Source organism: Cervus canadensis, chromosome 21, assembly GCF_019320065.1.
Source record: "Cervus canadensis isolate Bull #8, Minnesota chromosome 21, ASM1932006v1, whole genome shotgun sequence".
Lineage (NCBI taxonomy): Eukaryota > Metazoa > Chordata > Mammalia > Artiodactyla > Cervidae > Cervus > Cervus canadensis.
This window is the reverse complement of record NC_057406.1, coordinates 20,888,513-20,906,089: the sequence shown is the minus strand read 5'-3', so window position 1 is coordinate 20,906,089 and position 17,577 is coordinate 20,888,513. Positions and strand designations below refer to the sequence as shown.

The window sequence follows — 17,577 nt, the reverse complement described above, 5'->3', positions numbered from 1 at the left end:
TTATGTACCTCTGTCCACAGTTCTTCTGGCACTTTATCTATCAGACCAAATGCCTTGAATCTAATTGTCATTTCCACTGCATAATCATACGGGATTTGATTTAGATTAAATCCTGCCACTTCTTTCTTCAAGTTTAGCCTGAAATTTGCAATAAGGAGTTCATGATCTGAGCCACAGTCAGCTCCTGGTCTTGTTTTTGCTGACAGTATAGCGGGTCTCAATCTTCAGCTGCCAAGAACATAGTCAATCTGACTTTGATATTGACTACTTGATGATGAACATGTGTAGAGTGGTCTCTTGTGTTGTTGGAAGAGGGTGTTTGCTGTGACCAGTGGGTTCTGTTGACAAAACTCTGTTGGCCTTTGCCCTGCTTCGTTTTGCACTCCAAGGCCAAACCTGCCTGTTATTCCGGGTATCTCTTGACTTCCCACTTTTGCATCCCAACCCCTATGATGAAAAGGATATTTTCTTTTTGTGTTAGTTCTAGAAAGTATTATAGGTCTTCATTGAGCTAGTCAACTTCAGCTTCTTTGGTTGGGGCAAAGACTTGGATTATTGTGATGTTGAATGGTTTGCCTTGGAGACGAACAAAGATTATTCTGTCCTTTTTAACATTCCACCGAAGTACTTCATTTCCGACTTCTTTTTCACTATGAGAGCCACTCTGTTTCTTCTAAGGGATTCTTGCCCACAGCAGTACATATACTGTGAAGTGAAAGTTGCCTAGTTGTGTCCGACTCTTTGTGAATCCATGCACTATACACAGTTGATGGAATTCTCCAGGTCAGATTATTGGAGTGAAAGAGAGAAGCCTATCCCTTCTCCAGGAGATCACCCCAACCCAGGGCCTGAACCCAGATCTCCTGAATTGTAGATGGATTCTTTACTAGCTGAGCCACCAGGATATAATGTAGCAGTAGATGTAATAGGCATCTGAATTAAATTCACCTATTCCTGTCCAGTTTCCTTGGTGGCTCAGATGGTAAAGCATCTGTTTGCAATGTGGGAGACCCAGGTTTGATCCCTGGGTCTGGAAGATCCTCTGGAGAAGGAATGGCAGCCCACTCCAGTATTCTTGCCTGGAAAATTCCATGGATGGAGGATCCTGGTGGGCTATAGTCCATGGGGTCACAAAGAGTTGGACAGAACTGAGTGAATTCACTTCACTTCACTATTGCTGTCCAGTTTAGTTCACTGATTCCTAAGATGTCTGTGTTCTGTCTTGCCATCTCTTTCTTGACAATGTCCAATTTACCTTGATTTATGGACATAACATTCCAAGTTTCTATCAGTATTATTCTTTACTGCATTGGAGTTTATTTTCACTAGCAGACTCATCCAGAGCTTCCCCTTCATGGATCACAGCTTTGTTGTGGCAAAGGGGCTTGCATAACTCAATGAAGGTTTGAGCCATGCCATGTAGGGACACCCAAGACAGATGGGTCATAGGGAAGAGTTCTGACAAAATGTGGTCCACTAGGGACGGAAAAGGCAAACCGCTCCTGTGTTCTTGACTGGAGAACCTCATGAGTAGTATGAAAACTCAAAAAGATATGACAGTGAAAGATAAGGCCCCTAGGTTGGCAGGTATCCAGTATGCTATTGGGGGACAGCGGAGGCCGGGGAGGGGGGGCAATTAGCAATAGCTCCACAAAAATGAAGTGACTGGGCCAAAGAGAGAATGACACTCAGCTGTTGATATGTCTGGTGGAGAAGGTTATGTCACTTGGGAAGACTGATTAATTATTATTATTTTTTATTTTAATTGGAGGCTAATTACTTTATAATATTGTGGTGGTTTTTGCATACACTCACTTGAATCAGCCATGGGTGTACATGTGTTCTCCATCCTGACCCTCCCTCCTACCTCCCTCTCCATCCCATCCCTCAGGGTCATCCCAGTGCACCAGCCCTGAGCACCCTGCCTCATGCATTGAACCTGGACTGGGGATCTGTTTCACATATGATAATATACATGTTTTAATGCTACTCTCTTAAATCACTCCACCCTCGCCTTCTTCCACAGAGTCCAACAGTCTGTTCTTTACATCTGTGTCCCTTTTGCTGTCTCACATGTAGGGTCATCGTCACCATCTTTCTAAATTCCAATATATGCATTGATATATTGTATTGTTCTTTTTCTTTCTGACTTACTTCGCTCTGTATAATAGGCTGCAGTTTCACCCACCTCATTAGAACTGATTCAAATACATTCTTTTTAATGGCTGAGTAATATTCCATGGTGTATATGTACCACAGCTTTCTTATCCATTCATCTGCTGATGGACATCTAGTTTGCTTCCATATCCTGGCTATTGTAAACAGTGCTGTGATGAACATTGGGGTACACGTGTCTCTTTCAATTCTGGCTTCCTTGGTGTGTATGGCAGCAGTGGGATTGCTGGGTCATCTGGCAGTTCTATTTCCAGTTTTTTTAAGGAATCTCCACACTGTTCTCCATAGTGGCTGTACTAGTTTTCATTCCCACCAACAGTGTAAGAGGGTTCCTTTTTCTCCACATCCTCTCCAGCATTTATTGTTTGTAGACTTTTTGATACAGCCATTCTGACTGGCATGAGATGGTACCTATTTTGGTTTTGATTTGCATTTGTCTGATAATGAGTGATGTTGAGCATCTTTTCATGTATTTGTTAGTCATTTGTATGGGAAGACTGATTTACTCAAGCCTTTTAAAAATATTGAGCCTTTGAATCCACTCATCTTTGATGTCCTTTTTATTTCCATATTCCATTTTTTCTTTTCCACATGAGCCAATTAGTTGGGTTTCTTGCCTTTGGAACTAAAACAATCTAGGTGGAAAAAAAGGTACTTAAAGTGGAACACATCTGAAACATTTTTAAAATGGAGTTTTGAAGTTCCCTCAATAAGAGAGCAGCACATAGTTTGTGAAACAATTGAAGGTCCTGTCACAACCTCTAAATTTGAATTCCCGAGGCTGGAAGACTGGCTGAAATAAGAATCACATTCAGCCCTTATTGGAGCCTCTTTTTCTGTCACCTCTTTTTAACACAGAGGTGTTAAGTCCATGGCTGGAGGCTATCTGGGGCTGAGAAAGGTGACATTCCATGTTATTTTCTTCTAACCTGGATTAAATTGGTTCTGTCTGCTTTACGCCATTTTTCAGTAGGAACACTACCTGAAAGTCAGTGCTGGGTAGAACATACACAATTGACAAAGGTCTTATTAAGACTTGCAGAAGTGCTGGATGTGGTGACGTCGCACCCTCTGGGCTGGGCCTAGGCCCCCGCACAGCAGTGATGGATATCTGGGGAGGCAGGTGGCTCTCCTTCTGTCCTTGGGTCCCTGGCCTCTCCTTCCCACCTGGAGGTGGTGTGTGAAAGGTGGACTGCGGACCCCCACCTGCCCTCAGTCTCCTACCCTTTCCTCAGAGTGTGGGCCGGTCTGGGTCCTCTCAAACCCTGACTGTCTGCTGGCAGTCCCAGAGCCTGTTTCATGAGAGGACCCACCAATGGTGAGGGTGGGGGTGATGCGAAGCAGATTCCTCATAGTTTCAGAGTCCCGCACCTCTTCTGCAGACAGATGAGCCTGAGGCAGTGCAGCTTTTTCCTGGCCTTGACTGCAAAGGTGCACGCTGGCCTACTGAGACCCACACTGCAGAATCCCAGTCCAGCTGCAAACTGGCATCACTTGAAGTGCCTCTGTGGGACTGAAAGGAGGACTAAGGGTGGGGCACCAAGGGGTCTTGGTGATTAAGCCTCCTCTAGTGGTCCACCGGGAGCTGACTGTGGCTCAGATCATGAACTCCTTATTGCCAAATTCAGACTGAAATCGAAGAAAGTAGGGAAAACCACTAGACCATTCAGGTATGACCTAAATCAAATCCCTTATGACTATACAGTGGAAGTGAGAAATAGATTTGAGGGACTAGATCTGATAGTCAGAGAGCCTGATGAACTATGGACGGAGGTTCATGACATTGTACAGGAGACAGGGATCAAGACCATCCCCATGGAAAAGAAATGCAAAAAGGCAAAATGGTTATGTGAGGAGGCCTTACAAATAGCTGTGAAAAGAGAAGTGAAAAGCAAAGGAGAAAAGGAAAGATATTCTCATTTGAATGCAGAGTTCCAAAGAATAGCCGGAAGAGATAAGAAAGCTTTCCTCAGGGATCAGTGCAAAGAAATAGAGGACAACAACAGAATGGGAAAGACTAGAGATCTCTTCAAGAAAATAAGATATATCAAGGGAACATTTCAGGCAAAGATGGGTTCGATAAAGGACAGAAATGGTATGGACCTAACAGAAGCAGAAGATATTAAGAAGAGGTGGCAAGAATACACAGAAGAACTGTACAAAAAAGATCTTCACGAACCAGATAATCACAATGGTGTGATCACTGACCTAGAGCCAGACATCCTGGAATGTAAAGTCAAGTGGACCTTAGAAAGCATCACTACGAATAAAGCCAGTGGATGTGATGGAATTCCAGTTGACCTACTTCAAATCCTGAAAGATGATGCTGTGAAAGTGCTGCACTCAATATGCCAGCAAATTTGGAAGACTCAGCAGTGGCCACAGGACTGGAAAAGGTCAGTTTTCATTCCAACCCCAAAGAAAGGCAATCCGAAAGAATGCTCCAACTACCGCACAATTGCCTTCATCTCACACGCTAGTAAAGTAATGCTCAAAATTCTCCAAGCCAGGCTTTAGCAATACGTGAACTGAGAACTTCCAGATGTTCAAGCTGGTTTTAGAAAAGGCAGAGGAACCAGAGATCAAATTGCCTATATCTGCTGGATCATTGAAAAAGGAAGAGAGTTCTAGAAAAACATCTATTTCTGCTTTAACGACTATGCCAAAGCCTTTGACTGTGTGGATCACAACAAACTGTGGAAAAGTCTTAAAGAGATGGGAGTACCAGACCACCTTACCTGCCTCTCGAGAAACCTGTATGCAGGTCAGGAAACAACAGTTAGAACTGGACATGGAACAACAGACTGCTTCCAAATAGGAAAAGCAGTACATCCAGGCTGTATGTTGTCACCCTGCTTATTTAACTTATATGCAGAGTACATCCTGAGAAACACTGGGCTGGAGGAAGCACAAGCTGGAATAAAGATTGCTGGGAGAAATATCAATAACCTCAGATATGCAGATGAGACCACCTTTATGGTAGAGAGTGAAGAGGAACTAAAAAGCCTGTTGATGAAAGTGAAAGAGGAGAGTGAAAAAGTTGGCTTAAAGCTTAATATTCAGAAAACTAAGATCATGGCATCTGGTCCCATCACCTCATGGGAAATAGATGTGGAGACAGTGGAAACAGTGTCAGACTTTATTTTTTTGGGCTCCAAAATCACTGCAGATGGTGACTGCAGCCATGAAATTAAAAGAGGCTTACTCCTTGGAAGGAAAGTTACGACCAACCTAGATAGCATATTAAAAAACAGAGACATTACTTTGCCAACAAAGGTCCGTCTGGTCAAGGCTATGGTTTTCTCCAGTGGTCATGTATAGATGTGAGAGTTGGACTGTGAAGAAAGCTGAGCACCGAAAAATTGATGCTTTTGAACTGTGGTGTTGGAGAAGACTCTTGAGAGTCCCTTGGACTGCAAGGAGATCCAACCGGTCCATCCTAAAGGAGATCAGTCCTGGGTGTTCATTGGAAGGACTGATGCTGAAGCTGAAACTCCAGTACTTTGTCCACCTCATGCAAAGAGTTGACTCATGCAAAGACCCTGATGCTGGGAGGGATTGAGGGCAGGAGGAGGAGGGGCCACAGTGGATGAGATGGCTGGATAGCATCACTGACTCGATGGGCATGAGTTTGAGCAAACTCTGGGAGTTGGTGATGGACAGGGAAGCCTGGCGTGCTGCAATTCATGGGGTCGCAGAGAGTCGGATGCGACTGAGCGACTGAACTGAACTGAGTAGTCCAGGAGGGAGTCTTGTGGTACTAGATCCCAGTGCTGCCAAACCTCCAAGGCCTGCTGTGATCACTGGTGCCCATACCGCAACCTCTGAGAATACCTTACACCAGTGTGTGTGTTTTGGGGAGGAGGGGAGTATTATTTTTGACAATTTTTTTTTCAAAATATGGCAAAAAAGACTTGTTAAATGTAAATGAAATGATAAAATGCATTCTATTTTATTGAAAATAGAGAACGTATTTATCATTTTGCTGACAGAAAGCTTAAGGTTCTATTACTTTCGGTAGATGCCAAAATCAGAATCAGAAATATAGTCCGAAGCTACAATCCACTGTGAGAAGCTCTATATTATATTTAAAAATGAATAACTCAAGAAGCAGTTTAAGTAAAATAGTTCTTTCAGTTAACTTCTGTTTAACATAATAGTCTGAACTTGTAGGTAAGAAAATAAAATCATACTCAGCATCCATTCACAGAACTATAGTGACTAGATCTGGATTTAGGATGAATATTGTTCTGAAGGAATGTTCCTGAGATCCCCTCTTTCTAGTGCATAAGATTTGTCAGTCTTTGCCAGAGATGCTCATGAATGGGCTTCTTTCCATCCTAGACTAATTCTCATTCCATGTAATTTCAAGATAGGGGAGCCTTTGATGGAGTAAAAACATTCTTTTTTTTCACTTGATCTCAACAACCTTAATGTCGGGTTTCTTTTTAAATATTGATTTTGTTAACGGTCACTGTAAGCGTGTCTTTTAACCCAGGAATATTTTCCAACTTTGCAAGAAATGGAAGTGAGTGGAAGTTGTTCACGTACCGTGACAGTGTCAGTATCAAAAATAGTATCACACAGATGAAAAGACACCAGAAAATGCTACCAGAAAGCAAAGCATTTTTCATTGTTTTTTGAATTTGGAAGAGGCGTTGTCAGAAAATATTGTAATTTGACCTTCTGAGAACGCAATATGAACAGTTTAAATTGGGAAATATTTAATTTCTTACAATTTCTCATGTACTAGCTTCCCCTATAATAATTATTAGGAAGTGGTGAAGGCAATCTTTGCCAGTGTTGAAAAGGAGTATTTATTTTTATTTATTTGTCTGTGCTGTGCTGTGCTGTGTCTTAGTTGCAGTATGGAGATCTATAGTTGCTGCATGTGGGATCTAGTTTTCTGACCACAGATCGAACCAGGTCCCCTGCATTCGGAGATTAAAGTTTTAGCCACTGGACAACCAGGAAAGTTCCTCTGCTAGAATTTATGTATGGTATTTGCTATTGTTTGTGCCCTAGGATAGGTGTTAATATGATCCTCACTATATGGATAGGGCAACTAAGCTCTGTGAGTTGAAGTAGCTTTCTAAAAGTCCAGAGCTAATAAAAGCAGATAAGATAAACTCATGTCTGAAGAACCCCACATTTTCCTTGTTTAGAAACAACATGTTATCTCCTTTATGAAACTGACTCACATTTTGTTGTAGAAAGGTGGGAGATTTAGAAAGATAACTGAGAAATGATTTAAAAGAGGGGGATGTGGTAATGGGCTTGAGGGAATAGGGACCTAGAATCACATTTATTTCCCTAGAAACCAGGATCAATTCTTTTGGAAATTTTAAGGATTCCCTCAGCTCTTGCCACTTCTTCATATTTGCAATATTTTCTTTATTTCCCTAAAATTGTTAGAAAGGTGTGAAAATAATAAAAACATTGCATTAGTGCTTATAGAAATGAGGGAAGGACAGGAGAGGCACCTGGCTTCTGAATAAAGGTGTCAGGTGGAAGGGGGAGGCAACAGGAGGTAGACAGGAGATACACATTCTGGTCCCCAAGCAAAGAACAAAGAGACCATGTCCTCTAAGAAGACAATCCAGGAGGAAGGCTGCTGGAAGCATCAGTGAGAACTGATCTTGGATGTTCATGGCCCTCTTGTTTCAGACTCACAAACACCCAGAATGAGACGTGACACTTAGAAACTGGATGCTGATTATTTTATTGGTGAACTGAAGACAGACTGCCTTCTTCCAATGTCATGGCTTTCTGAAGGACTGGTATCTTCATACTCATGCTCTGAAAAGCAAAAGAGAAGGTTCTTACAAGGTGGGCAGGTGGTTTCTAATCCTTGCAGATAACAGTGAAGGGAGGTAGCTAAGAGCCCACATTCCCCTTCTCTTCTTCCCTCTCCTGTTTCCTTCCAAATTTCTTTTAATGTCATTTTTATGCACCTAATAGAAAATGTGCTGTAAATTGTTGCTTGCAATATAAAAGGTTGTTCTTAGGTTGTTTATCTCTTGGTTGCTATTTAAAGTCTTCAAATATATATTTACAAAGATGGTTACTGCTACCCATTTTTCCAGTGAACAACTGGAATTGGCCTAAATGTCCATTGATACAGGGTTGGTTAAAGAAATAATGGCACAGCCAGACAATGGAATAGCAGAACTTAAAAAGCAAACAAATGAGGCTTAAACAGACCCATAGAACTCTATGAACTGCTACAGATATTTTTAAAAACTATGTTATTGGAAATAAGCAACCTATAAATCCACAAAAATATGACATCATTTGTGGATAAAAAATACAATTATGTTTAAGGGCGTAAGTGTTTCCAAGAGGATGTTCAAGAGTTAACTGTGGTGGCCTTTGGGAAAGGAAGTGGGAAGGTAGAATGTGGATGGCTTTAAGAGTTAGCCTCATACCTTTCTGTTCAGTTATTTTTTTACCTTGACCATATACTAATTGAAAAGGAAATATTTTAGCTAGATAAATTTAGCAACCTAAACTTAAAGTATCATTTAGTAGGGGCCATGGACCTGAGAGGCCTGGTCAGATACTAACCTGAGAAGAGAGGTCATTGAGCTGGAGAAGGGGGAGAGAAAAGGACAAGGGAGAACATGCTGTACTTCCTCATCACCAACCCACTTTAGGACAGGTGGTCATCGGGAATAAAGCAATGTATGATCCTTGTTTCTCAAAAGGAATCATCTTGGATAGCTCGTAATGATAATAAGGTTTTGCTACCTTATTTCAGACTATCTGAATAGACACCTTTAGAACTTGGGTCCAGGACTATGCAATTTTCACATATTTTCTGTTGATTCAGTGACTCACTAAAGTGTGAGACATCTAGGGCTAGGGCCCTTGATGGAGAGTGATCTGGAGTCATACCTGTCAATGACTTTCAGATTACTCGGATGGTGAGTCTTCGTCGGGACTCTGTTGGGGTTGCTCCTCTGGTGGGAGTGGCCCTGGTGGAGGTGGTGCTGACGCAGGTGGTTCTGGTGGAGGTGGTCCTGGTGGAGGTGGTGCTGACGCAGGTGGTCCTGGTGGGGGTGGTCCTGGTGGAGGTGGTGCTGACGCAGGTGGTCCTGGTGGGGGTGGTCCTGGTGGAGGTGGTGCTGACGCAGGTGGTCCTGGTGGGGGTGGCCCTGGTGGAGGTGGTCCTGGTGGGGGTGGTCCTGGTGGGGGTGGCCCTGGCGGATGTGGCCCTGGTGAGGTGGTCCTGATGCAGGTGGTCCTGGTGGAGGTGGTGCTGACGGAGGTGGTCCTGGTGGAGGTGTCCCTGGTGGAGGTTCCTCACCTTCGCCTTCATCATCAGGGGGGGGTCTAGGTGGTGGCCCTCCAGGTCCTCCATGATGTGGTTTGGGGAAGTCATCTGAGTTTGAATTTGAGTTTGTTTAAAGAGAGAGGCAGTAGGTGATGGAAGGCTCTGCTCTCATTTTGATCTCTGATAAACTTTTTGGACAGTTTCTTCCTCCAGAACTGACTCTCAAGTACTGGCTTCCTTCCTACTCACTTCTTTCTGCAGTACTCCTCTCAACTACTAGCTTCCTTCCTAAACACTTTTTGCAGTACCCACATACTAATGAAACTGAGTCTTAGTTCTTTCCTCTTGAGCAAAAGAGTGACTTCAATTTGGTAAAAGAAGGTGCTGGATAGCTTAGACTCACCAGAGGATGTCTCCAAGGATAGAAGTAAAGCAAAAGGATTAATCATGTTAGTTATGTTTGCCAGTTATATTTTTGCTCATTGACATAACCTGCCCACTATGACTCCACCTATGGCCTGTTGAGAGTATATGTGGAACCCTCTGGGTCTGAAACTGTGTGGAGCAGTAGTGGGACAGAGAGAGAGAGAGGGAATGGGAGAGAGAGACAACATGATGGCCCAACAGGAGTCACAAATTTTAATTAGGTACTGTGACATATCTGAGCAGAAAACGAGAGCACAAATGAACCAGACCTAGCTTCTTTGCAGGTTTTCTAAATGACATATTGAAAGAGAATACTGAGGAAGAAAGCAATAGTTGAGTGATTGGCTCTCAGTAGGCTGCAGGAGTCAGAAACGTGACTCCTTCCCTTCGTTGTCATCTTTCAACCATCGTTTACGGCCTGAGGAAGCAGGCAGCATATCCAGTGTCATCCAGGCTAGACCTCATGTTATTCATGTTATGGCCTTGCTCATGGTCCCTAAGACCAAGGTTAGAAAGGATGGCCTTTGTCTTTAGTGTTTCTAGCACTGATGATAACTATTCATAAGATAATGATGATAACAGGACACCAGAGAACTGAAAATTTGTTAATGAAAGAAAGAAAGATGATGGAGGATTAATTGCGACTTACCTAATACGGTGCTCAGAGACTCTTCACTGTTGCCTTCTAGGAAAAGAAGCAGAAGATGAACCTATATCCTTCAGGGCTCACAATGTTCTACAGGAAAAGGGACACACTCTGTATATACTCTAAGATATTACAACTTTTTGACTGCCATCTTGATGCTGTTGCAAAAGGAGGAAGACATGAAAGCATGGTGGCCTGTTTCTGTGTTGAGAATCAACCAGAAACTCAAAAGAGGAGAGGCCATTTTGTCCTTCCTAGGATCCTTCAACTCTCGTGCTAATTTAAGTTAAATGCTGGAATATTTCAGTGTGAAGTTTTAGTGTCCTTTTGCCCTTTTAATTCATGAAATACTTATATTAACTTAATATAAAAATAATAATTTTATATAAATTTATATAATATATAATATTATAGTAATATAATACATTATAATATATATTAATATATAATAAATTTTATATAATGTATAATATAAAATATATAATAATTTCATAAAAATATAAATAATATTATAGAAATAATAATAATGTAAATACTTATATTAACTTATTACTTATATTAACATGGTTTCTCAGGGTAAAAGAACCAGGAGTAAAGACGTGGATATAATCCTACCGATATTGGGCAAACATTCTGAAATATTAACCATGGGTAGAGTAGAATGGGACCACTGTGCCCTGGAATCTCCATATCTCTAGGTAGACACAGAGAGATTTATTACTCTTGTCTCTGTCCCTGAAATAGCTCTGAATGGGCTTCACCTCCTCTGTCCATCAGGCATCGCCTAGCAAGGCCACCTTCATCCACTGCCTCCTTTGATTATCATAGCATCTTCATGAGGGAACTTGTCTGTGCCAGTCTTGCCTTTTCGTAACACACCTTTCATAGCACAGAGATAAGTCTTAATTTATCATTCCTCTGCTTAAAAATTCTGTGCTGGTTTCCAGTTGTACTAAGTTTGAGGCCTTCACATCACAGAGGAGGTGAAGGACCTTCCTCTTGTCTTAAGCAGCCTGCAGCCACATCTTTCACTTATGTCTCCTCTTTACAAGCTTCCTCACTGCAGTCAGTGTGATCCTCCAAGCCCCAAGCAGAGTCTCAGCACCCTTTCCCCCCAACTTTATTCTTACCAGAAACCAGGTCTTGAGCTGAGCTCAGGGCCAGCAAGGCCACTGAGAGCAGGATCAGCAGCATCTTGGAAGAAGCTCTCGATTTGCTCTCAGCTCTGTCCTGGGAGGAACCGGGCAGCTGCCTTTATGAAGGGGTTCAGAACAATGGTATCCTTGAGTTCTATACTGGGCAGATCTTGTCATCAGATAGACACAGTTATAGTTGGGACTTATCCCAGCAGGATGGAGTGGATAGAATGATATTAGTGTGTCATTTGTAAAAGGTACAACATGTGACGTGGGCAAAGCTTTTGAGGGAGAATGTCCAAGCATTCAGCACAGATATTAGAACTGCTCTGTCGCCATCCGATAGTCAGTCTTTTTGGTGAATGCATTTCTTTGTCCTTCCCCTTGTCATTTGTGTGTGTTTTAACTGTGATCTCTGGCCTTCATGTGGCACAAACTACATCATTCTCGGTATTTTTTTACCTATGTATATGATGCATGGCAAATCATTTTGATAATTGAGATCATTTCAGTTTATTTATGAAATATATGTGGATAACATCCATGGGCACACATGAATGGTAGATGTCTGACCCTCAGCCTTTTCGGGCCACCAGATACTGAAAGCATGTCCACTTTCATGACTATTATTCAACAGAGTTCTGGAAGTCCTAGCTACAGCAGTCAGAGAAGAAAAAGAGATAAAAAGTATCCAGATCAGAAAAGCAGATGTAAAGCTCTCACTGTTTGAAGATGACATGATACTGTACATTGAAAACCCTAAAGATAGTACCAAAAATTATAAGAGCTAATCAGTGAATTTAGAAAAGTTTCATGATACAAAATCAATACACCAAAATCACTTGCATTTCTATATACTCACAATAAAAATCAGAAAGAGCAATTAAGGAATCAATCCCATTTCACCATGGCACCAAAATAATTAAATGTCTAGGAAGAAACTTACCTAAAGAGACAAAAGAACTATACATAGAAAATTTTGAGACACTAGTGAAAGAATCACAGAAGACATAAATAGATGAGATATTCCATGTTCCTGGGTAGGAAGAAGCAATATTCTGAAAATGAAAATGATTATAGTACAAAATGCAACCTACAGATTCAATGTGATCCCTGACAAATTGCCAGTGACGTTTTCCACAGAAGTAGAACAAAAATTTCACTATTCTTATGGAAACACAAAAGACTCCAAGTAGCCAAAGCAGTCTTGAGAAAGAAGAAAGGAGCTGCAGGAAGTAACCTTCCTGACTTCAGATTATACTACAAAGTTACAGTCATGAAGACAGTATGGTACTGGCACAAAAACAGAAATGTAGACCAATGGAACAAGATAGAAAGCCCAGAAATAAACCCATGCACCCACAGCAACCTTATTTTTGACAAAGGAGGCAAGAACATGGGGCAATATGGGGCAAAGACAGCCTCTTCAATAAATGGAGTGGGAAATCTGGACAGCTACATGTTCAGCAATGAAATTAGAACACTTCCTAAAACCATACACAAAGACAAATTCAAAATGGATTAGAGACCTAAATGTAAGACATAAACTATAAAACTTTTAGCAGGAAGCATAGAACACTTGATGACATAAATCACAGCAAGATCCTCTATGTCCCACCTCCTAGAGTAACGGAAATAAAAACAAATGTAAACAAGTGGGACCTAATTAAACTTAAAAGCATTTGCACAGCAAAGGAAACTCTAAGCAAGGTGAAAGGGCAACCCTCAGAATAGGAGAAAATAATAGGAAATGAAACAACTGACCAAGGATTAATTTCCAAAATATACAAGCAGCTCATACAACTCAAACCAGAAAAACAAACAACCCAATCAAAAAGTGGGAAAAAGACCTAAACAGATGTTTCTCCCAAGGAAGACATACAGATGGCTAACAAACACATGAAAAGATGCTCAACATTGCTCATTACTAGAGAAATGCACACCAAAACCAAAACCTGATATCACTACACACCAGTCAGAATGGCCATCATCAAAAAGTCTACAAACAATAAACACTGGTGTGGACAAAAGGAAACGCTCTTGCACTGTTGGTGGGAATGTAAATGGATACAGCCACCATGGAAGATGGTATGGAGAGTCCTTAAAAAACTAGGAATAAAACCACCTTATGATCTAGCAATCCCACTCCTAGGCAAATGCCCAGAGGAAACCAAAATTGAAAAAGACACAAGTATTCAACTGTTCAGTGCAGCACTATTTACAATAGCTAGAACATGGAAGCAACCTAGATGTCCATCGACAGATGAATGGATAAAGAAGTACTGGTACATGTAGACAATGGAATACTACCCAGCCATAAAAAGGAATGTCTTTGAGTCATTTTAATGAGCTGAATGAACCTAGAACCTATTATACAGAGTGAAGTAAGTCAGAAAGAGAAAGATAATATTGTATTCTAACACATATATATGGAATCTAGAAAACTGGTACTGAAGAATTTATTTGCAGGACAGCAATGGAGAAACATATATACAGAAAAGACTTATGGACATGGGGAAAGGGGAGGAGAGAGTGAGATGTGTGGAAAGAGTAACATGGAAACTTAGATTACCATGTGTAAAATAGATAGCCAACGGGAATTTGCTATATGTTTCAGGAAACTCAAACAGGGGCTCTGTATCAACATAGAGGGGTGGGATGGGGAGGGAGATGGGAGGGAGGCTCAAAAGAGGGGATATGTATATCTATGGCTGATTCATGTTGAGGCTTGACAGAAAACAGCAAAATTCTGGAAAGCATGTATCCTTCAATAAAAGATAAATAAATAAAAAAAAGATGCAGCACTTGTTTTGTGAAACAACCAAGGGTAATTCTGTCAATTTCTGTTAATTTGACTTCCTAGAGTTGGAGGATTAGATGGAACAATGGTCATATTGTGCCCCTTTTGGAGCCTCTTTTTCTGTCACTGACAATATGGCTGTTGAAAGTTAAGGTATGAAATGTATACCTGACTACACCTGTAAGGGGAAAACTGGGAGTGCTTAAGCAAGAAAGTGATATGATCTAATTTGTATTTTTTCAAGGTCATTCCAGTTGTTGAGTGGAGAACTGATATGGGATGTGGTGGAAGGTAAGAATGTTACGGAGACCAGCTGAAAGGTTGTTAACTCCTCTAGGAGAGAACAAACACCTCTTGTACCAGATTCCTGTGGTAGATCTTATGGATGGACTCATATTTGGGGTATACTTTGATGGTCCAGCAAAATGGACTTGCTAATGTGGAAGTATGGGGGAAGAGTTGTCCAGAATGAATCCCCAGTTAATTTTTAAACAAATGGATGAAACAGCTGCCTTTTATTTTTTAATTTTTCTGAAACAGCTGTTTTTAACTGAGAAAAGATTGCAGGAGAGCAGGTTTTAGGGAAGGAAATTAGGAATTCTCCTTGATACATGTCAAGTTAAGCATCCGTACGAGGAGGCAAGTTCATTGCTTGAGATCTTCTGTTCCTTTTCAGGTACCTAAGCTGCTGCTGTGGTCATGCTCTTTGCTTCCTCCTGACCCTTCCTGATGGACAGCCTTCTCTTTCAGCTTTTCCATTTCCTCTGTTTTTGTTCTGACTGGTGAGTTCAGGGCTGATATTTTTCCTGTCACAGCACACTAATCTCTCACCTTCGTGGCTGACACTGGAGAAGGTTATTGAAAGGTTCCAAAGTGGGTGATATTTTGAAGAGCCACTTGTTATTTCCCTCACCAAGCCAAAGGGAAGCCTGCCTTCCAGCAGGACCGCCCTCTTCCCAGCCCCTACTCCAGTTTGCTGCCACTTCCCTCTCCTTGTCTCTGACCCTTCTCCTCTGTCTCTGGAAGGTCTACCAAAAGCCACCTTGTGAGGACTCATTTGTCTTCAGTTTGCTTTCCAAATTATTGTCTGAGGAAACCAGAAACATTGCTCCCAATGCTGAGAGGGGATCTTTTTATCCCTACAACTACTCCCTCTCTCCTGCCAAGCCCAGCTGGAGTCATTCTGCCTCACCATATAGACATGCAGGTGTCCCAAATCTCCAACTGTGGATACAGGCCCCTTTCTGGAATATATCCATTATTACGCCAGGAAAAGAAACCAATCTGCCCAGTCACCCTGCAAAGGCACAGTTATCTACAGAAAAACTCACTGTATCAGAAAGCCTTCCTGCAATATTATCTGCAACCTTTCACAAAGGCCCAGACCTCATTTACAGAGCAAGTGACCCACTCATTCACATCGGTCAAGGACACTGCCTTCAGGACTTCTGGCTCTGTGACTCTCCTTGTGAGAACTCAAGAACATCATTCTGAAGTTACTACTTCGTTGTTGTTTTTCAGTCTCTAGGTCTTGTCTGACTCTCTGAATCTTCATGGATTGTAGCACACCAGGCTCCTCTGTCTTTCACTGTTTCCCAGAGTTTGCTCAAATTCATGTCTGTTGAGTCGATGATGCCATCTAACCATCTCACCTTTTGTCACCCCTTTTCCTCCTGCACTCAGTCTTCCTCAGCATCAGGGTCTCTTCCAATGAGTTGGCTCTGTGTATCAGGTGGACAAAGTATTGGAGCTCCAGCTTCAGCATCAGTCCTTTCAATGAATATTCAGGGTTGATTTCCTTTCAGATTGACTTATTTGATCTCCTTGCAGTCCAAGGGAGACTCAAGAGTCTTTTCCAGCACCACAATTTGAAAACATCAGTTCTTTGTTGCTCAGTCTTCTTTATGGTCCAACTCTCACATCGTTATATGACTACTGGAATAGCCACAGCACTGACTATGCAGACTTTGTCAGCAAAATGATGTTTCTGCTTTTTAATACACTATGTTTATCATAGCTTTCTTTCCAAGGAAAGGTGTCTTTTAATTTAATGGCTGCAGCCACTGTGTGCAGTGATTCTGGAGTCCAAGAAAATAAAATCTGTCACAGTTTATACTTTCTCCCTTCTATCTGCCATGAAGTGATGGGACCCATATGGCATGATCTTGGCAAAAATTACCATCAATACTGCTCAAAAGCTGAACAATTACATAAACCCTGTTCTAGTTCTGAAATAAATTCCAGATGATGATATTAACTATTTCAACCATCAAATAAAAGGATGAGTAGACAACTACTCAATATAACAGTATAACAAGCACCTGAAAATTGCAATGCAGGTAAAATAAGAATTTGGAAACACATACCTTGAAGAAAATTTTTAAAGTTAAAGTCAACAAAACCAGTGAATTATAGCATAGGCCCTAAAAGTGGTCAGATAAATATTCCCTGAAATTTCATAGCAAAACTACCACATACAAAAGTTAAAAAAAAAAAAACACACAGAGAGGATTGCTTAAGCCAAGAAAATAACAACAAATAAGTTTTAGACAGAGAATGGTGAGAAATGAGCATCCAAAATATTCTACAGAAAATTCCCTTTGCTAAATGACAATCTGAGAAAACATTTTGTAACATGTTGTAACTGATGGAAAGCTGATAGAAAATAGAACATCAAGGCAATGCAATTGAGGCCTCTTTCCTCGCAAACATTAAACTTCCTATTTTAAACTGGGCTTAGCTGATGAACAATGTCATGGTGGTTTCAGGTGGACAGTGAGGGAACTCAGCCTGTGAGTCTCTCTGTTTTGTAAGTTCATTTTGTCATTTTTTTTTAGATCACACCTAAGGGTATTTCCCCTTATTATTATTATTAAATACTATCATATAATATTTCCCCTTCTCCGGCTTACTTCACTTATGACACTCTCTTGGTCCATCCATGTTACTGTCAATGGCATTATTTTATAACTTTTAGTGGTTGAGTAATATTCCACTGTATATATGAAGAGAGTATCAGAGTGTCTTATTTGGAATGCATCATTGTGGTCACTAAATTGCCAGTGGCAGCCAGGGTTAGGGGGGTGGTAAAAATATTTCCTAGAAGAAATAAAATCAA

At 41.3% G+C, this 17,577-nt stretch overlaps 2 protein-coding genes across 3 annotated transcripts in view; both read right to left on the bottom strand.

Moving 5' to 3' along the window:
- LOC122423477 (basic proline-rich protein-like) overlaps nucleotides 1-11,745 on the bottom strand; it is a 32,287-nt gene extending 20,542 nt beyond the window's left edge. Inside the window, exon 1 of the mRNA XM_043440578.1 lies at nucleotides 11,654-11,745. Coding sequence (XP_043296513.1) covers nucleotides 11,654-11,717 — 64 coding nt within the window. The 5' untranslated portion in view covers nucleotides 11,718-11,745. The remainder of the gene's footprint in view (nucleotides 1-11,653) is intronic.
- Nucleotides 1-17,577, bottom strand: part of LOC122423475 (basic proline-rich protein-like) — a 125,228-nt gene that overhangs the window by 49,668 nt on the left and 57,983 nt on the right. The gene's annotated exons all lie outside the window — the stretch shown is intronic.